Here is a 22,270-nt window from a genome sequence, read left to right as displayed (position 1 = left end):
GTGCTTAACCACAGTAAAGTAAGATATGTTATAATAGCCTCTTGCTTTTTCAAAAGGTACTTTTTAAATGTAAGGCATAATGTAGGAACTAAGAGAAGATATACAAGTACAAAGTTACCTATTCGTTTCAAAACTAGTAGCAACTCTAATTACTTTGAAAGTCCATTACTGAATATAGCAAAAATATCACACAAAAGCAAGGAATTTCTTTTTTATTTAATTTATTTAAAACTTTATTTTAATTGGGTTAACTTGATCTGGTAATAAAACTAAAAGTACAGTGCAATCAATGTAAGATAACATTTGACATGTGATCTAACGAATTGTCTTGTTAAAAATAGGGCTTCCCTGGTGGCACAGTGGTTGGGAATCTGCCTGCTAATGCAGGGGACAGAGGATCGAGCCCTGGTCCAGGAAGATCCCACATGCCTCGGAGCAACAAAGCCCGTGCGCCACAGCTACTGAGCCCGCGAGCCACAACTGCTGAAGCCCGCATGCCTAGAGCCCGTGCTCCACAGCAGGAGAGGCCACTGCAATGAAAAGCCTGCGTACCGCCGCAAAGAGTGGCCCCCGCTCGCCGCAACAAGAGAAAGCCTGCGCACAGCAACAAAGACCCAACACAGCCAAAAATAAATAAAATAAAAAATAAATAAATTTTAAAATAAATAAATGTCTTGATGGTACCAAAAAATAAAAACTTACTTTCATTTAGCCAAAGCACTTTTTCCTCATATAATAACTTTTTTTACTCCAGATGTATAGAATTTAGCCATTTTTCTTTTGGGGATTTAGTAGGGGAAAGAACATTGAAAACAGTTAATTAAACAGGGGAGACCTAGGTCCCCCGATCATATCAGACATTTTTTTAAAGAACAGTGGAAATCAGTTCTAACAGCTGAAGTTCGGAGGGGACACCTCACAGAAGTTAGCCTCTCATCAAATTTTAGCTTTTTCTCTCCTCTCTTCATCTAACTCTAGACATCTCCCATATTCTTCAAATAATCCAAACATTCCTGTTACTCAAGGTAAGCAATACTGCAATCCAGCCAAGTGTTTTGTCTCATATCACTTTAATTACACAAAACATTTATTTGTACATTACCACCCAAAATATTCTTGCCTTTACCTCTATATACGAAAAGAGTGAGTTCACATGAATGAAGGATGCTTCCAAAATACATTTTTTGTGTCACTAAAGCAAAATCTAACATAGGTAGCCTACTTTTTATTAACACAACAGTTAAACAATAAACTCATAAAAACTTGAGCCCAAAGAGAGCTATATTATAAAATCCCTAGTTACTTGTTCATCAGGTGCCACACACACACACACAATCACACAGGTGTCGACACCTGGCTTCCTATCCTCATTTCAACACCAGCAGCTCCTCTATCGTCCTGTCACAGTGAAGCGAGAGGAGTTGGATTGTAAATTATTCTCTCACACCACAAGCAACACCAAGCAAGCACCAAGCCCTGGTAACTCAGAAGCTCTGGAACTAGGGTGGTAGACCTTGTGCTAATTAGAAAGAGATACCACCAGGGTGGGAGAAACCCAGCATCACCGGGCCAGTACTTCGTAAAGGTAATGCCTTTGTGAAATTTAGGAGAGGCACCCTTCCTCTGGGGATGTTTATTCCAGGCCAGAGCACATGGCTTGATGAGCAGGATCAGGTCTGCACTTCAGTCTCCACATGCCCCTGGTCCAGGTGCCCTGGTTTAGAAACAATCCGCACGACCCTGTACAGTGGCCCTGGAGGTGGATTAGGTGGAGACGGGTCTACAGCTTCACCCTGTCTAAGTAGAGCTGGGACCCCCATCAATGAAGAGATCAACCCCTTCTTCCACTGAGAGAGGCAGGCACACAGTTCCACCACAGAAAAGCTCAATTTCAGTCAGCTCATGTATAAAAGACAAAATGGAAAGACAGTTTTAGAAATGTCTCTGTAGACCACATAAAAGTGCTGGTTATATGAAAATCAAACTCATTCAATGTTTAAAGTTTTCTTTTTTTATTACTTTGCCCAAGTATTTGAATATAAAGGTTTCAATAAAATATGTTTAACTCTCTCTAAGATTCATACCATATAATTCTCCATTTTTATATGGCCAAATATTCTGGTCCTTACAATAGCACACTCATGATTAAATGCAAATTACCTTTTACACCACCAAATGATCCATAAGTCATATTGCAGGCTGTTCTCTGAAGATTATGTTCATACATCAATTTGATCTGATATTGGGTCCCATGTTCCACATTACCCAAGCTTCCTAAAAAGAAATAAATAAAAAGACTGCTTTGTATTTGTTTACATTAAAAAATATTAATATCTTCTCATCCTCTTACCAATTCCAAGTAATTCAATTTCAGTGAAATTTAAAATGGCAAAGCACTAAAACATATGTATTATGAACAGTTAGCATACTGATGACACAGAATGCCAGCACAGTTAAAACAATTTAAGTCTCAGCTAGATTATACCAATAGATGAAATACTACCCTGGGTGACATTGTTATCTATGTCCATTATGTCTAAGTAAAGTGTAATTATTTAAATAACAACAAAATCCTCCAATTTCAGTTCTGAAATAAATGAGGTTAAGTTCCCTGCATTTATAACAATGATAGACCAAAGACATGAATCAAAGTGTCTAAGAAAAAAATTCCCCACACTTTCAAGCGATTCAATTTTCTGTCCCAACTCTCAAAATATTCAAGCCCCTAATACATTATGTTCTAATTTAATAGAGAGATCTAAAGTTTCTCTCAGCAAGTAAATAGGACAATATGTTTTCTTTGAAGTCTGCCAAGAAGAATCTCCTTCAAAACAAAGAAAAATACTTTCCCTGCATTTAATAGATCATATGTGCTACAATCACTTTGTAGTTCATTCCAAACGAGAAAAGATTATTTATCTGCATTTTACTCTCTAGTTGTTAGGCTTTCTAGAGTATATACAGTTAGAGCTATATCCTAGTGATCAGGCAAGAACATTATGATTAAAAGAGGTGTTAGAAAGAAAAATGATTCCAAATGTAACATTTTCCATTAAGAAGCATCTTTGTCATTCATTCAAAAATGCAAAAGTTAAAAGAAAAACTTAAAATACCACAAAGCAAATGAAATAGTCCCAAACTGCATAATATTAGATGATTAAAACAATCTAAATATAGGGGCTTCCCTGGTGGCACAGTGGTTAAGAATCTGCCTGCCAATGCAAGGGACACAGGTTCGAGCCCTGGCCTGGGAAGATCCCACATGCCGTGGAACAACGAAGCCCGTGTGCCACAACTACTGAGCCTGTGCTCTAGAGCCCACAAGCCACAACTACTGAGCCCATGTGCCACAACTACTGAAGAAAGCCTGCACGCAGTAACAAAGTCCCAAAACAGCCAAAAATAAAAATAATAATAATAAATAAATAAATTTATTTTTTAAAAATCTAAGTATATGTTTGTATGTATGTATGTATATACATATTTATACATGTGCATTTATTTGTTTGTTTTTTGTCCAGAGGGATTCACCAATGTACATGGAGGTTGTAAGAACAGAAGTATTTCTACTTCCACTTTACAACTGAGGCACCTTAAATTTAAAAAAAATTCAATAAATTTCCCCCAAAATCACATAGCTGATAAAGGACACAGTACTCAAACTAGGTCTTCAGAGCCATCACTATATATACTGGTACCTGGTTGTCCATCATTTAACAACTTTCAGGGAACCTAGTAAGCCAATGACAATTTCCAAAATTAAAAAAAAAAAAAGCAGCATCAAAAATATGTTATTTCCTGGGGAGGGATGAATTGGGAGTTTGGGGTTAGCAGATGCAAACTTTTATATATAGAATGGATAAACAACAAGGTCCTACTGCATAGCACAGGGAACTATATTCAATATCCTGTGATAAACCATAATGGAAAAGAATATAAAAAAGAATGTGTGTGTATATATATAAATATGGATAACTGAATCACTTTGCTTTACAGCAGAAATTAACACAACATTGTATATAAACTATACTTCAGTATAATATATATATGTTATTTTCACCTCCACCTTTCTCTCCCTGGCTTTCTCTTCCTCATTTGGAAGGTGGAGGGTTGAAAGAGAAAAACTAACAGGCAAGGATTTCTTGGAGGACAACCACTTCTACTCAGATCTATGCCCCTGAAAATGCTAACGACCAAAATACTAACATACCAATAGAGTAAAAAAACAAAGAGAAAGACTCAAATTTGCCAGCTAACCCTGATAGGAGATGAAAGCTTTCTGGAACCTAAATGGTAGTAAAATCAGTAAGGTCCAGAGAAACTGGTGGTAATCACAACCATACCAGCCACACGGGTAAAAGCAAAAAAAAAAACTCTAAAAACATAACTCACAGCATTGACCTAAGGACAGTTCTAGCCTCTAAGAAACCAGAAAAAAAAAAAAAAAAATCCAAGAAACTTTTGGTTTGTCCCTACTGAAATTCCAAATTTCATTCTGCACCTAAAACCAGATGGACCCCTCCGAGTAAGGAATGCACTTATGCATGCCTGCTAGCCAAAAGGTCAGTGAACACAAGGGTCAGCAGTCAATATTTAAACACACTTCCATGAAATGACATTAGAATTTATGTCTTGAAAAAGCTGCAAATGCATTGGTAAGTTTTTAAATTTCAGGTGATAGCACTTTAAAATGTAATAGTGCACCTATGGAGAACAAAAGACAATTTATCTTCCTTCAATACTAACTTGGAATAAAGGTAGTACCTGAAAATCTAAAAATTCTGATAACTTGTTTTCTACAGAAGCATTGATGACATAAGATTAAAATTACTTACAAAGGTTTTGTCCTTGAATATACAGACTGAATACAGTAAATGTATATCTATAATAATAGTCTATATATAGCTAAAGTTAATATAAAGTTTCATCAATTAGAAAGTAAATGGATATTAGAACATTTATGCTGATGGTCTTATTTAAACAAGATGTAATTTAAACAAAATAATTCTCTGGACAATCAAAGGTCACCTTGAACACAGGTTTTGGTGTAATTTTACATAACTGCTGAGAAATCTAATGATGTTAAATGAAATAAAAGCCATTACAGAGTAAGTTAAAAGGTTCATTGTATTAAATAACCAAATTAGATTATATAACCCTGTCAAAAGTAAAGAGACATCTTTTTGCCCTCTCACGGCAAATATTAAAATTCTATAAATATGTCAAATGCTTAGTAAGTACAAAATTTTTGGAAAAGAATATTTAAAAGAACATAATCAGTATGGCTTAAGCTCACACATCTGTAACCATTTACTCAGAAACTGAGGCCCATCAGGAAGGAATCTGAGATGCCATGTGATGCTTTTCCTTTACCAGAGTATGATAAGATGGGCTAAGTTCAGGTCAGCAAGACCCTGCTGTTTCTCTATATTAAGCCTGCATTTAATGACATATCACCCCCCCCCAAAAAAAAACGTCAGCACACTAGTCTCTGATTATTAAGAGTTGTTTGCTATATCCCGGAGGTCTCCTCTAATTTGCCTCAAATATTTTTTAGGAGCACTTTAGCGCATAAAAGAAAACAAAAAACATTTGGGGAGGGGGCAGTCAGGGTTAAGGATGTCAAGTTCAGCTAACACTTTTCATCTGCTGACACCAGTGGTTTCACTTAAACTAGAAAGTGTTTATGCTTCCCCTGTTATAGTAAAAGCTAGGTAAAAGTTCAGTCTGGTACCTCAAGAAACATATTCAAGAGAACAAAAACATTAACTTCTCTGCTTCTCAATTTAAGCCAAGCCAGGAAAAATATACGAATTGTCAGGCTACGAATATCATAGGAAGCTGAAGAAATGAGAGACAGAGAAGGAAAATGAGGTGGAGTGTAAGGGAATGTAGTTTGGACAACTCCTCATCCCCAGAGAATACAAAGCTTGTAAATGAATAGAAAGAATAAAAGAGCAATAAAATCGCCATTCCTGTGACAAATAACTTTCATTTTCAACACTAAGTTGAAGGACGATACCAATGTCCCATAAACAAGTTGTGACCAAACATGCCAGTTTCTTTCACTAGCCTTTTTTGATAAACACACATTTCATCCCTAGCCTATGCCCTACACCCCAGTGGAGCTCTATAGACTTCTGGCTTTCTGAGCCATCATTCAAACGGGACCAGAGAAGGCCAAGAGTCTAACCTAATTTCTAGATTTTAGGATGTGTCCCTCTCCTGCCCTCTTAGAGCCCCCATGGAGCCTCTAGAAGGGACCAGTACCCCAAGCAGTATTCAAGAGTTACTGTGGGCAAGTTCTCCTCCTCCATACCTGTTAATAAAATATCACTCGAAGTTAACAGGCTTATGATGGAAAACAGAGGAACAACTAGATGCCTGCAATAAAGTAGCCTATATCATACCTTCTCCATTTACTCTGGAACACTAAATATCTGCCCTACCACTAGGAGGAACAACATCTTTTACCATGAAACCAATAAGAGTATTTAGCAATGACAGTAAGAGGTACTTTACCAGGCCTCTGATATAGAGTGGAAATGGAAAAGAAAATGATAGTGGTAACAGGGAAGGAAAAGAAGAAAGAAGAAAATAACATACAGAGAGTAATAAATAGCCACTACCAATTGCCTCAGCATTACCTAGAAATAAGTTCATTCATTCATTCAACAAGTATGCCTACCACACACCATATATCAAGGCTGCCTTCAAAATCTAATAGATCTTTGCCCCAAAAAGAGATGGCCTAAGAATATCCACTCTGGAACTTCCCTGGTGGTGCAGTGGTTGGGAATCCGCCTGCCAATGCAGGGGACATGGGTTCGAGCCCTGGTCGGGGAGGATCCCACATGCTACAGAGCAACTAAGCTCGTGCGCCACAACTACTGAGCCTGCGCGCTAGAGCCCGCAAGCCACAACTACTGAGCCCACGCACCACAACTACTGAAGCCCCTGCATAGAGCCTGTGCTCCGCAACAAGAGAAGCCACCACAATGGGAATCCACGCACCGCAACAAAGAGCAGACCCCGCTCACCACAACTGGAGAAAGCCCACACACAGCAACGAAGACCAAAGCAGCCAAAAATAAAATAAATAAATTTATTTAAAAAAAATATATCCAGCTCAGTGACAGTAAATATGAATCATGACTCAAATTGAAAGCAAAATACAGAGAAAGCCCAAATCAAGAAAATGAGTGTGAGAAATCCAAATCCTAGAAGCTAATATTTACAGCAAATTCCAAGAGTATCTTTTGTATAAGCAATAGGTCCACAGACACTCAGCTTTATTGTATCCGTTAAAAGATTCCCCCATATTGCACGTCATAAAAATAACTGTCAACTTGGACTAAAATTTATCTAATAACTGAAACAAAATTTGTAAGTTACCTTTTCATATTTAATAAGGGCCAAAATGCTGAAACCAAAACGCAATTAACTTTCATACTTGTACCCACAGTACCATGTCAGGGAATGAAACCTAATTAAGTCTCAAATAAATGCCTTAAGGTCTGGTTGAGTAAAGACAGCCAAAAGCCAAGAAATTGGAACTGTAAAGGGAAATACTTGAGGTTCACCAAAGAAAATGTACTTTAAACCACCATGACTCAGCATGTAATGAATTTTGCTGTTGCTGTTGAACATTTCTTAAGACTCAAGTGTCCTAAGTACCCAGAATTGGCCTCTATTAGTCATAGGCAATCCTGCACACAATTCCTCAGAGGAAGGAGATTCCAAGGAACCCTCTACAGTGATAGAAATTTAAGTATGCATGGAAATAGCAGACCAAGAAAATGTAATAGCCTTTGTACCTGAAAGAATAAATGAACAATGGGAAAATGCTAACCGAGATAAGAAAACCTTCAACTGAGTCAATATTAACTATTCTTACATAATATTAAGAAGTCCAGATTTTAGTACAAAATCTACATTAGAAAAAAATGTTTCTTACCTGAGACAGAGTAGACACACAGTTTTCTAGAATGCAACACAGCCAAATGAAGCATTTCAGTACCTCTGAAAAACAGGGAAAGTTTTAAAAGTTTAAATACTAGCTTCAGATGTAACCCAAAAAATGACAAAATGATTTTAAAATGAGATTTTAACCATAACCTATCATGAGTGAACTAAATAATTCACTAGATAACATTCAAAGCTAAAAAATAAACTGAACAACAAGCAACCAGTTTGGCAATATCAGAGGCCCAAGGACTCTGCCTCAAGGAGCTGCCTTCACACTGAAGCCAAGGGAGTCTCCCAGCAAAAGTCATATCAGAGGCGTCTTCAGGAGTGCTCTCCCACAATAAGGAGATCCACGTGGGACTTCCCTGGCAGTTCAGTGGTTAAGACTTCGTGTTTCCACTGCAGTGGGTGTGGGTACGATCCCTGGTTAGGGAACTAAGATCCCGCAAGCCACAGGGTGTGTGTGGAGGGGGAGGCCCACGCTCTGGTCCTGGCTTGAGCAAGTCACTTACACTCTCTAAGCCTATTTCCCCTTTTGGAAAATAAGAGGTTTAAATTAAATGAAATAAAAATCATGTGAAAGCACCTTGTAAAGTATAAAGCACTACAGAATGGCAAAAGGCATATATCACATGGAGGTCTGAAATTATACTAAAGGTATTGAAAATATTTCAGTTTGGTCTAAATCTCCAATAGAAATAAACAGCCACTGTCACCACTACACTCCAGCCCCTATCAAGTGGTTTCCAGAGACAAGGCACAATCTAGAAATCCCAAATTCAAAGTCTTCAAGGGTCAAGTCAGAAGATATAAGTGAATAAAGGGTGTAAATGGCTGTGATCAATTGGAGACTAGGGCCAGACTAAAGGAGGCAACGACTACTCAGCTCTGGGCTTGTGGCCAGATCTCCACATTCTTTTTCAAGAAAAGCCAGAATGCAGGGATTTTATGTGAAAATTTCTCGTTCCTAAATGTTGGCAATTCGTTTAAATTTAAAACTAATCTGAAAGCAGGCCTCAGATGTTCGACCTCTGATGCAAACTCTGTTCTAAACTGAAAGAACTATAATTGAAGTCTGAAGACCCGGATTGGGATCTTGTCTCGGCACTTTGATATTTCTGTGATCATTTAATCTTTCAGAGTGTGAGTTTCTCATTTATAAAACAAGAATTATATTAGATAATACCTGCAAAACATTGTTACAGTGAATATATACTCACCAACTCACTCTACTACCAGAAAATGAAAATATACACAACTATCACATAATCAAGACCGCCTTCAAAGATTTTTATATGTACCCTGTAATACTCAAAACAATTTTTCCATCATGCACAGCAAAAGGACATGATGTCATGGAAAGACAGTAAATAATGGAGTCAGACAGACCTGGGCCTGAATGCTGGCTGTGTAACCTAAAGCTCTGAGCTCTAGCCAGTTTCCTTATCTCTAAACGCAGATCACATCTTACAGATAAGATTAATGAGATAGTACTAGTCAATTAATACTAGTACAGTATCATTAATGTTCACCTCCTCCCTTCCAACAAGTGATCGCATAGGTGAAAGCCACACTACTGTGTAGAATGATTGTGACAGCATTCCACTTTTTAAAAAATGAAAAGGTAAAAATGCGTTTTAGAGGCAAGAATTCTTTTGTCTCCTTACTTTATAAATCCATCATGTTTAATATGTGCTAGGTACACAGTGGGCACCTAATCATCATCAGCTTTTAGATGGAGTAGATATTTACCAGCCATGTCAATCATAAAATCCTGATCCAGCCTGTCACAGGGCATAAAAGTCCCATCTCATGTCCTGGCCTATAGCATCCACGAAGCAGCTTCCCATCAGAATGAATCGTGTTACCAGAAGAGGGTTAATGCTCAGGAGCAGTCTTTCAGGTTTTTCAAGTAGGAGTCAGGGCCCTGAACAAGTGGAACCTGGGGCCAACAAATCACGATGTGCAACTGGAGTGAGCCAAAATCCAGAGCTCAGGGCACTCCCAGACTTAAGACAGCAAAAGGGCGCTCAAAAAGAGAAGGTACGGGAAAACAAGGCCACCTCTGTCTACATAACACTTCACAATAGATACTTTTATAAATGATTAAGAAATACAGGCTTGGGCTTCCCTGGTGGCGCAGTGGTTGAGAGTCCGCCTGCCGATGCAGGGGACACGGGTTCGTGCCCCGGTCTGGGAAGATCCCACATGCTGCGGAGCGGCTGGGCCCGTGAGCCATGGCCGCTGAGCCTGCGCGTCCGGAGCCTGTGCTCCGCAACGGGAGAGGCCACAACAGTGAGAGGCCCGCATACCGCAAAAAAAAAAAAAAAAAAAAAAAAAAAAAAGAAATACAGGCTTAATTTTAAGAAAATTCATGTATGAAAATAAGATAAAATCAGCAATATCATCAGTAAATAAAAAGCAGATGTATTACACAAAATGCAAAATAATAAACAGTGTTCTAAAATAAATTAGGTTTAAAAATAACGTAATTTGAACCAAAGACTTACTTTGTGGGGTGAGCTGTCTTCCTTTAAGAAACTAAGGACCTCTCTACCCCAAATAAGTAATTTGTTTCAAAGCTTCAAAGTTATGCACCAAATCACATAACTGCTATGATGTCTAATTTTTTTAAACAAACAGTTTGTTTAAAACTGGACAATTGGGGGCTTCCCTGGTGGTTGAGAGTCCGTCTGCCAATGCAGGGGACATGGGTTCGTGCCCCGGTCCGGGAAGATCCCACATGCCGCGGAGCGGCTAGGCCCGTGAGACATGGCTGCTGAGCCTGTGCATCCAGAGCCTGTGCTCTGCAACGGGAGAGGCCACAACAGTGAGAGGCCCACATACCGCAAAAAAAAAGGACAATTAGTGCTTTAAGTGGTGAATACTTTCTATTTCTTTGTCTGGTTATTTTTCAAAAGCTTATCTCTTTTCCTTTAAGCTTCTGACACATCAGGCATCTTAGGTCTGTTGCTATAAAAAAGTCCTAAATTATTCTATCTTAAATGTACAGGTTTCCAAATTTTAAAATGTTCAGTACATGAGGACCACCTAGGTGACAATATACAGGAAATATATTTAATTCATAGATAGTCTTTTTTTTTTTTGAAGCATCCACAAAAGTGACATAGTAAGGGATTGACATACTCCAAGTATTAAGATAAAACACCAGAATTGGTGGGCTATACTTACGAAACAAACTTTCCTACTTCCACTTGCAGTATTGGATCTCGTAGATGCACTTCTAGAAGCAAATCTTCAGCTTGAGCTCCATCTCCTGTTTTTACAGGATGAGGATTAAAGATCCTTAGGTATCCCATAAAGCTACCCACAATTACTTTATCTGTAAAGAGATTTTTTTTTAAAGATATAGAAAGAAAAAAACATTAGCAACAAAAACTTTTTAGAAATAAAATTTCCACTGTCTAAAAGAAAAATCTAAAAATTAAAAGAATCCAGTTTTGCTTCATATACAAAAACCAATCTGCCAATAGAATATGTAATTAAAGTGAACTTATCTTAATAACACATAACTTTTCAAAAATAGCTCTACATCACCAATATTCAAATGTACTAACATATTACATTTTTCTTAAGCCTTGATTTGGGGTCGTAGCCATAATTTAACACAGTCAAAGCACGCCCTTTTAACAAAGGACCATTATCAGGTTGTAAGCTGATTTCGCCATAGAGTGTCAACTCTACACCTGGTTTTGGCTGTTGAAAACACCGTATTAACTCAGTGTAAAAACACTGAGTCCTCATTAGACAGAGTGCTCTGATTTACAATTTCTAGCCTTGGGTACAAAAGGAGGAAATGGTAGGATAGGTATTATGGGTTGAACTGTGTCCCCCAAAAAGATATATGTTGAAGTCCTAACCCCCAGTACCTGTGACTTTATTTGGAAACAGGGTCTTTGCAGATGTAATCAAGTTATGATGAGGTCACACTCAATTAGGTAAGTGATAGGACTCAATTAGTATCCTTATAAGAAGAGAAAACAGAGACAGGAGTGGGGAGAGGAGAATGCCATGTGAAGACATAGAGACAAGCAAGGAGAAGATGATCATGTGACCACGGAGGCGGAGATTGGAGTGATACATCTACAAGCCAAAGAATGCCTGGCACTATCAGAAACTGAAAGAGGCCAAAAAGGATCCTGGAGGCTTCAGAGGTAGCATAGTCCTGCCAACACCTTGATTTGGACTTCCAGTCTCCAGAACTGTGACAGAATAAATGTGTTGTTTTATGCCAGCCAATTTGTGATACTTTGTTATGGCATTCCTAGGAAACTAATACTTTGGGTTGTTTGAAATCCCTGGATTAGTAGAATACATTGACTTCTTTTCTATCAGCTTAAAAGAAGGCGTTCTACACATTTATTGAGAGTTTATTAGGTGCCAGGCAATGGTCTAAGTAGCTTATATATACTAACTCATTAAATCCTCATAATAACCCTATGAGAGAGGTACTATCCTAGGAATTTCAATCCTGAATAGAGACACACATGTCATTAAGAATCTGGTGCTACTATTCAAAATACCCAAGACATGGAAACAACCTAAATGTTCATCAACAGATGAATGGATAAAGAAGATGTGGTACATATATACAATGGACTACTACTTCGGCGTAAAAAAGAATGGATTAATGCCATCTGCAGCAACATGGATGGACCTAGAGATTATCATACTAAGTGAAGACAAATACCATATGATATCACTGATATGTGGAATATAAGATATGACACAAATGAACGTATTTACAAAACAAACAGACTTGTGGTTGCCAAGGGGGAGGAGGAATGGGGGAGGGGTGAATTGGGAGTTTAGGACTAGCAGATGCAAACTATTATATATAGAATGGATAAACAACAAGGTCCTACTCTATAGCACAGGGAACAGTATTCAATACCCTGTGATAAACCATAATGGAAAAGAATATGAAAAAGAATGTATATATATATATATATATATATATATATACACACACATACATACATATATATACACACATATATATACATATATACATAGCTGAATCACTTTGCTGCACAGCAGAAATTAACACAACATTGTAAATCAACTATACTTCAATTAAAAAAAAGAAATGAATCTGGTGCTAGGTGATCCGATGGCAGCCTCAGAGGTCTACAAGGTCACTGGAAACATACTGGTTCCTATCTCTGACTAAGGCTTGGCCAAATGAACTCTTCCTGCATTCAGGAGAGCTATGTCACTCTCATTCCAATCTCTCTTTTATTTGCATTTATCATAATTGTTTCCTGTCACTTTGTGGCAAAAAAATAAAATAAGATGTTAATTGATATACAGATTAGCACCAGTGAGTAAACTACAGACACCAATTCCTGCAGGGATATTTGGAAATTGGTTGTTGAGCTAAGTTGGGGCACAAAGCATTAAAACTCCTGTTCATATTCTAGGTGGGTTTACGTAGCATTGTACACAGTGACAGAACAGTTAAACAAGTTAACACCTCCAAGCATCTGGAACACTGTGCCCATTGCAGGGGACACTCTAGTGAACTGAACAGCTGCTGCCAAATGAACAGGAAGGAGGAGTGCCAAACCATACACAAGATGGCTTTTTCTAAGGGCACTGGATAATTTAAAGTCAGAGAATGATAGGTTTAAATCTCAAAATTCTCATCTCAGGGTAAAGAATAAAACTCAGGGTCTTTGGGAGCCTGCAGAATTTCTTACCTCTTTTAGCAGGGGGCTTAACCCCTAAGAATCTAGTTCAGGGATTAACTCTATAGGTTTTCAATTGCAGTGACAAACGAGTTCACAGTCTCTCCAGGTTTCTTGCATAAAAGTAAAGACATTGATCAGAAGGAATGGGACTCAACTTCAACAAAGCCCTATCCTCAGGGGTAAGAGGAAACCAGGATGGCCAAGTCCACGTGGTGACAATTGAACCCCTAGAATTAAAATGTGTATGTATGATTATTAAAATAGACAGCGGGACTATTATAGTAACCAGATCTCAGGTAACAGTCTAACTATCACAGATTACAAGCTATAATTAATTAATATGGGATCCCCAGGGATGGAACAAACAGGCAACGCATTAAGGCCCTTTATCCCAGTGATTCATTTCTTTTTATTATTGAGTAGTATTTAATTGTAACAATGTACTCTAGTGTGTTTATCAAATTAAGGCTTTTTCTGAAGTCTAAAACCAAAAGTAATCCAGGTCTATGGAAAAGAGGACTAACTCAAGCCACCATATTAGACAGTCATGGCATAGCACTGATCCCCATACTTAAGTCAATTTATAGACTGAGTCACTTGAACAAAGACAAGGTTATGTATGGACTGCTGTAACACCACCCATGCCTAATATGAAGTTTCCTCAGATTCTTCCCTATTGGACCAGTAGTCATTTATCCAAGTGTACTGAGGAAAAGTATATACCCAACCTTTATGAGAACACTTGAATATTGGCTCTAAATTACTGCTAATTCTGGAAGCCCAGGAAGATACTGTTGTTGCCAATTATGGAGACCCCATGATAAATGAACTTCCTAACCTATGATTTCTCACCCAGCATCTGAGAGCTTAAAGGAAATGTATTTCCATGGAAAACGGTAGAGTATCCACTTGGTTCTCTAACATGCAGAGTGAGGGATATTATATTGAAAGGACTATATGGAAGCCAATGGAACTCCATCTCTCCAACAGGGAGAAAATCAAAATCAATACCACTCCTAAGCCTGATTTGGGGTGGTTTCCAAAATTTAATTCCAAAACACTTAACTTTGTAATATGTGATCATTCCTATCAAAGTCCTGTTTAATAACCAGATTTGCTGATATCAAAGTCTAATTAATGGGTCTTATAGAGTTGATCAGTATAACTTAAATGGTAACTCTGAATTCTTCTGTTATTCCACAAATTATTTTTTCTTGGAGCCAACTAATACATCCCATCTGCTTGAGTACAGTTCTAAAGCTTAGTAATGCATTTTCTCCTTTCCAATGCACAGAGACCAACAGAAATGATTGGCTTTCACCTGACAGGAGCAGGAGTATACCTTTACATGTACGCCCACAATCCAATCTGCAGGAACCAGGACTACCTCACCATCTCATAAAGGCTGAATGGGGCTGAAAGAAATATGAGTGAAACCCAGGGATCCCCATGGGCCCTTCCTGTACTGTCTGGATCAGTAGTAAATGGAATTACTATAATCCTCTTTAGGCAAGCATCAGTGTTCTAGATCCCCCAGGAATGAAGAGGCCTAGACCACAGCCAGGTGACCAGTTGCAAAACAAAAGGATGTAGCTCCCAACATGACTTCTTCAAGTTGCCACACAATTTTTCCTGCTCCTTCATCTTAACTTTTGAGTTTTTCATTCTCTTCTCCTTTTCCTCAACTATTATATATTAGGTTGTGAACACGGATTGTATGTACCAATTATTCTAGAGGAAGCAGAATATTGGAACATGATCATGACCGAATGACAAACGAAAGGTGTAACACCCAGAGATCCTAGATTTGAAGAGCCAGAGCTCCCTGAAGGAGCCTCTGAAGCAGCAGGTGCATGCACTTATCTCCATGGCAGATGGGTAAGAATATGTGTATGTTCAGTTGTACAAGGGAGAGTTGCCCCATGTAAGGTATAAATGCTGAGAAGCTAAAAGATAAATATAAGAACTATTTTCTAGTCTGCCTTATATAATGTGTTTTTAACTCTGATTCTTGTAATAAACACTCCCTCCAGGTTATATGTTAGCATGTAATCTAAGCTGAACCATTCAGATTCTTTCAAGATTAATGAGGAATCCTTCTTCTATGAATCAAGTAAGCTTCACCTAAAGCAATTTCAAGATGCCTAATACTATCCTTTCACTCTCGGATCACTTCAGAGAAAGTAGGGAATCAACTGGCATTATTGTCTCAACTTCCCAAACTGACCTGCAAACTTCTCTTCATCTATGTCCATTCTTACCTTCTTACCTTCTATCACAGTGAAAAAAATTCTCAAACCTGTTTAAAGTTAACCCTTCCATCTGCGTACTTGATCCCACCTCCAACTGTCTTCTCTGGATCCCTGCTTTATCAATTATATCCTCTATGCTACACACTGAATTTTTCCCATTTCTTTTTACCCTACACTGTCCCCAGTCATCATTCTCCCTTCTTCCCTTCACAGCTCTTCCTTTAAAGGGCCATAAACACTCAGTTTTCCCCACCTCTAACTCCTTCACTCTCTGCAAATCTAGATTTTGTTACCATTGTGTCCATTCATCCACCCTCACCAAGGATACTAACAAACCACTTGCTGCAAAACAATATGGAAATTTAAAAATCAGTCTTCACGTCACTAAATCTTGCCTCCCAGGTATCAGCCTAACTGGTTCTCCTGCCTCTCTGCCTGCCCTTCTCAGAATCTATTACTGACTACCTGTCCCAAAGCTCCTCCCTTAATGCTCATATTCTCCAGGTTATGGTCCTAAGGTTCCTTCCCTCTTGTTCCATCTTCTCTCTCAGTGTATTTGCACCCATTCCCAGGGCTTCAAATACAACCAGCGTACTGCTCACTCCCAAATCTCTACCTCGATTCTGCCTACCAGACACTTCTGTTTCAAACAGAGCATGTCCGAAGCTGCTCTCACTAAACTTGCACTCCATAAGATCAACAGTAATAATTCTTAAACTTTAGTGTGCCACCATTCAACTTTGCAGCTTGTCAAAATGCAGATACCTAAGCCCCCGTCCAATCCATCTACCCCCCAGAGAATATGATCTTAGAAGATCTTGTACATCTGGGATAGAAAATCTTCATATATAATAATCACCCCATGATGTAGGTGGTCTAGGCTTTGAGAAATAATGATCAGTGGTTTTTTTCTATGTGGAACACACACACACAGAGAATGATTTTTGTATAGCATGCTTGGGAAAACAGAGGAAGCTGCTCACAGCTGGATGTAAATAGGGGGGATGAAACATCTCAGCATATTGGTAACCCACTGGTGGCACCCCAGTGAGGAGTTCTAATAGAAATGATGAGGGAACACTATGTTATTCAGATAATCAGTAAGTATAGTTTCCAACCAAGTTGAGCTTTAAATAGTTTGGGCAGAGGTGGGTTTGAAATTGTTTCTCTCTGGCAGGTATTTTTGTGGTATGACTCTTCTGTGCTACCAAATTATAGGGGAATCATAAATTTTAACAAACAGTTGGGCAGGAGGCAGGGTTGATAATCTTTGAAGAACAGCTCAGGACACCTTATGAATAGAAGACCTTCGCCTCTCCTATCAGTAGAAGGGCAGGGCCCAGAGTTTCCTTAGAAACAGTTTAGTAGGTGCTCAGAACAGTTTAGTGCCTCCCACTCTTCTTTGCCAATATAATTTTCTCCTTTCACTTTATCCCCCAAATTCTACTGCTTTCATTATAGGCAAGATAAATAGAATAAAGAAAAATATAAGGGGACAATGTTTATATACAATGAACAAAAGAAAACTTATTATAATAAGTTTTCTTTTTAAGAGGCCAGTGACTATCTGAATTACAAACAAAAAGCTCATGACTATAAATCACTCAAACCAAATATAAATTTCAAGTAGCAATAATACAGAACTAAAATGTTTTAAAGACCACTTATATGATGATGCAAAGAGGAGCAAATAATATAAGAATAAAATAGAATATTGTTTCTAGTTTCAAAATATAAAAATGAAAGCAATGATTTAACAATTGTTTTCTACAAACAAATAGAGCTAACATAATTTCTCCATTCTGGTAAATGGCTTTCAGATTCTCTTTTAAAAGAATATATTTTTTCTTGCAGCTTCTACAAAAGAAAAATTTTCAAAATTCAAAATATTTTACCAGCTCTACCCTACGAAACCTGATTTTGCAACAAATAAAAACAAATTAAATGATGCCTTATAATATTTTTCTGAGTTCCAGCAAATAATATGACAGAATCAACACAAACCAGAAAAACACAAACAACAAAACATAAGTAATAACTACATTTATCAGCCTGCTACTTAAATATTACTTATAAGGAAAACTACCTTAAAAACTAGGGCATAGTCATGACAGTTCACCTAAGTTCTATAAAGTACACATTAAAAAAAAGAAGTCGTTTTTATTCCACCCCTATAAAATGCTTTGCTCCAAGATGCTTGGTCATAAGTTGTTTACCTTGTCCATTTCCAGTATTGTCAACATCAGCCAAACACAAACAGCCTTGATCAAATTCTTCTTTTTCTCCCAGAACAGTAGACCACCAATCACGGGCTTTAAATAAAGACATTTTCGTTCACTCTGAAAAGAAAGCATTTATTTATAATAAAAATCCACTTCACAAAAAAAAATCCACTTCACACCATGATTTATGAATTAATTAACTCTTTTTTGTTGTTGTTGTTCTGAATTAATTAACTCTTAAGGCATACATAGCAAACTAAAGTTAGACAACTTTGAGAAAAAACATTGTATTAAACTCTAATTTTTTGTATTTTGTGGACATATGTGAAACCACAAATCCAAGTGAGTGGAAACATTAATCAGATATTTGCAATGCCATCAGAAAGTCAAGTTGAGAAATTATACATTTATGTTGGGTCAATTCTCTCTTCTGGGACATTTAGTAGACAACTGTACAAAGTAACAAACATATTCTTTGGAGGATCAAGATTCAAATTCTACCAGAATTAGTTAGCACATAATTCCTAGGCATAACACCTAATTTCCCTTCAGTTTGGTCATTAAAAAGACTGCAGCAGGGGCTTCCCTGGTGGCGCAGTGGTTGAGAGTCCGCCTGCCGATGCAGGGGACACAGGTTCGTGCCCCGGTCCGGGAAGATCCCACATGCCGCGGAGCGGCTGGGCCCATGAGCCATGGCCGTGGAGCCTGCGCGTCCGGAGCCTGTGCTCCACAACGGGAGAGGCCACAACAGTGAGAGGCCCGTATACAGCAAAAAAAAAAAAAAAAAGACAAGTTTAAAGAAACAAATAATGGGGGAAAAAGAAAGAAAACTCCATCTAAGACCCTCTCTTTATGCTGAAAAGGAAAGTAGTCAGGTAAAGGCAAGGTGTTGATGAAAGTGAAGGAAAAATACATAGCAGGTAAATGAACTTATCATGAGTTTTAACATGTGGGAGAGTTTCTGAAAAACATCTGCATCAGCTGTTATTAATAATGGCACTATGTAACCATACAAATTGCCAGATGACTAAACTTCCAATCTCACAGCAAGTATTCAAAAATGTAATAAACACTCCTATTATACTTTTATTGGACTTTTTTAATTTGAGAGGGAAGTAACAGTACTTAATAAGTACCATATATTCTCATTATGTACTCGAGATACATTGGAAAATTAAAATACGCCATACCATTGGACTGCCGCAATGAAGATACGTCATTCTCTTGCAGCACAGGGCAGAATACTACCCAAATTCAATACCATTCAATGATTCACTAGGAGGACTCACAGCACTATAGTCATCATCATAGCTATGATTACTCAAAAGGATAAAAAGCATAATCAGGAAAGGGAAAAAGTGCATGTATCTGTAGTTTGAATATAAACACACATGACTGCATCAGATGAAAATAGCTATTATGTGAAAATGGCCTTAAAAACCTTTGTTACTGAACAAATTTTTTCAGCTTGCTAGAATAATGGGGGGAAAAACACTCCAATATGAAAAACTAACTCTGCAACATGGTGTGTAAATGGAACTGTTCTACATCAAGCACTAATTTCTCATGGACTTCTATCATAAAATTTAATACCTATTCCTAGTAACAAAATACCACTGGCAACATTTATTTCCTTCCTGTTTCTCCTGCTCTATCAATTTCTCCTTAGTCACCTACCACTTCATTAGCTTCTGAAAGCCCTCCTTTCCTCGATTGTTCAGCTCCTTGCTACCCAAAGTGTAGTACCTGGACCAGCAGGTCAGCATCACCCAAGAGCTTGTGAGAAATGCAGAATCTCAACCCCACCCCAAACAAGATCCCCAAGTGATTCACATGCACCTTAAAATTTGAAAAGCACTAGTTGCACAGATACCTGATAGTCTAAGTGGATGTTTTCTTATAGCAATGCTCTACTTCTCTTCCTTTTTCCTGTGACCTCTGTCACCAGTTAGTTACCTTTCCAAAGTTTGAAAAAAAGACTCACTTTTAAAATCAAGAGCTTCAACAGCTAGAAGGTACCCATCAATCAGCTGGTCTTCTCATTCTGTAGATTATAATGACACCCCTAAATCACACAGCTAATGGCAGAAACTTGCTTCTGCATACCCTGTCCCTACTCTAGACCCTTATATTATTAGGCTGTCACTGCCTGCAATTTAATATCCAAAACACTGAAAAAGCATGGGTCAGTAGAGGGATTTTTTTGGTTTCGCTTTGTTTTAATTTTTAAAAGGTTGGGGGAGGGGTTGCTAATTTCAAACCTAGGTCCAACAAATCGCTCTTCCTCACAAGACCACAGCTGCTTCATTTCAGACCAACTTACTTTCATACCAGGGCAAAACATAAGCTAATACATAGCAGAACTGCATAAATTCCATTATACCAAAATTCTGCATACTGGTTCCCCCATGACCCAGTTGTTAACATTTACCACGGTGGACAATAAATTATTGAATAACGTCTTACATCTTTGAAAAATTAGTGAACAATAGGAAAACCAACAATTTGGGCTGATGGTCAGTAGTATGTTTCCCAGGGCCTCTCTCTCCAATTTCAAAGGCAGAAGCAGAGGAAGGCGCACTGCCCACTCCCAAGAAATTAAGAAACCACAAACCCTCATTTGTGCAATTTGTACATCATTAATTTCCTTTTCTAATAATTGATGTATTTTTAAATGACAGCGTAAGCTACAAGGCAAAAGGTTTCAAAGGGGAGTTCTTTTCCACTTTGGCTTCGAAGATGGATTTGATAGCAAGTCTGAACAATTTAAGGTTGCTGGATATCCCAGTTTATCTGAGAAAAAAAAAGCTTAATCCTTTGGCTTGAACAAATAAAACACACCTACAAAAAATTTCTCGTTGCACACAGCAGTTGTGTTCCTAATAAACTTATATTTTTATACTTGTTCTTTTTTTTTTTTTTTGCGTTACGCGGGCCTCTCACTGTTGCAGCCTCTCCCGTTGCGGAGCACAGGCTCCGGACGCGCAGGCTCCGGACGCGCAGGCTCAGCGGCCATGGCTCACGGGCCCAGCCGCTCCGCGGCATGTGGGATCTTCCAGGATCGGGGCACGAACCCGCGTCCCCTGCATCGGCAGGCGGACTCTCAACCACTGCACCACCAGGGAAGCCCTATACTTGCTCTTAAATATAAGTCTTACAGACACTGGAGCACCTTGATATCTAATGGAACTCTGATGAAATCTTTTGATAATATAGATATCTCACATAACCATATGCTAAGCAATTTAAGGTTTCAGAGAATTCCACTTTTCAGCGTGACATGTGAGAAGCTCCACTGGCCCACTTCCCAGTGAAACTGAAAATTATTTTTTAAAACAACCATTTCAAGTCTCCGGAAATTGTCCTAAGAGCATACAACAAATAAAGAAACATTAAAAATCTAAAACTCAGTAAGAACAGTAAGAGTCTGTAGTATTTAAACTACAACTCACTCCTCTCCATACTCCTAGCTCAGCAAGATGGAAACTGCACTCCAGAGTAGTACAGCCAAGAACCCTCTCCCCACAGCTCCCAATCAGAGAACTACTTTCCCAGGAAGGGCAGGACATCAGCATTATTTGTCCTGCTCCCAACTATCTGTTGCTGACTACAGAAGAAACTGAAAATCTAAATAAACCTATAACAAGTAAAGAGATTGAATTAGTAATCAAAAAACTATCCACACACACACAAAAAAAGACTAGGCTCAAATAAAAAGAAAAAAAGAAAAGACTAGGCTCAGATGGTAAATTCTACCAAATATTTTTTTTTAATTAACATCAATTGTTCACTAACCTCTCCAAAAAATGAAAGAGGAGGGATCACTTCCCAACTCATTCTATGAAGCTAGTGTACATTGATACCAAAATTAGACAAATACAAGAAAACTACAGACCAATATCTCTTACAAATATGTATGTAAAAATCCTCAACACAACACTAGCAAAATGAATCAAGCAATATATTAAAGGAATTATACACCATGGCCAAGTGCAATTTACCCCAGGAATACAATGTTAGTTTAACACCCAAAATTAATTAAGGAAATATACCAAAGCAATAAAATAAAAATCAAAAACCACCTAATCATGTCAACAGAGTCAGAAAAAGCATC

General features: G+C 38.1%; 1 protein-coding gene across 7 annotated transcripts in view; it reads right to left on the bottom strand.

Moving 5' to 3' along the window:
- The window catches only part of BBS9 (Bardet-Biedl syndrome 9), a 439,924-nt gene that overhangs the window by 413,758 nt on the left and 3,896 nt on the right, over positions 1-22,270 (bottom strand). For 2 of the 7 annotated variants that reach the window (XM_073809810.1, XM_073809813.1), the window contains exons 5-9: positions 20,141-20,200; positions 18,151-18,273; positions 11,161-11,311; positions 7,958-8,022; positions 2,161-2,274 (exon numbers count right to left, since the gene is read on the bottom strand). In XM_073809810.1, coding sequence (XP_073665911.1) covers positions 2,161-2,274; positions 7,958-8,022; positions 11,161-11,311; positions 18,151-18,262 — 442 coding nt within the window. In that variant the 5' untranslated portion in view covers positions 18,263-18,273; positions 20,141-20,200. The remainder of the gene's footprint in view (positions 1-2,160; positions 2,275-7,957; positions 8,023-11,160; positions 11,312-18,150; positions 18,274-20,140; positions 20,201-22,270) is intronic. The other 5 variants (XM_073809811.1, XM_073809812.1, XM_073809807.1 and 2 more) reach the window with 4 other exon arrangements.

Source organism: Tursiops truncatus, chromosome 9, assembly GCF_011762595.2.
Source record: "Tursiops truncatus isolate mTurTru1 chromosome 9, mTurTru1.mat.Y, whole genome shotgun sequence".
Classification (NCBI taxonomy): Eukaryota; Metazoa; Chordata; class Mammalia; order Artiodactyla; family Delphinidae; genus Tursiops; species Tursiops truncatus.
This window is presented reverse-complemented; position numbering and strand designations above follow the sequence as displayed.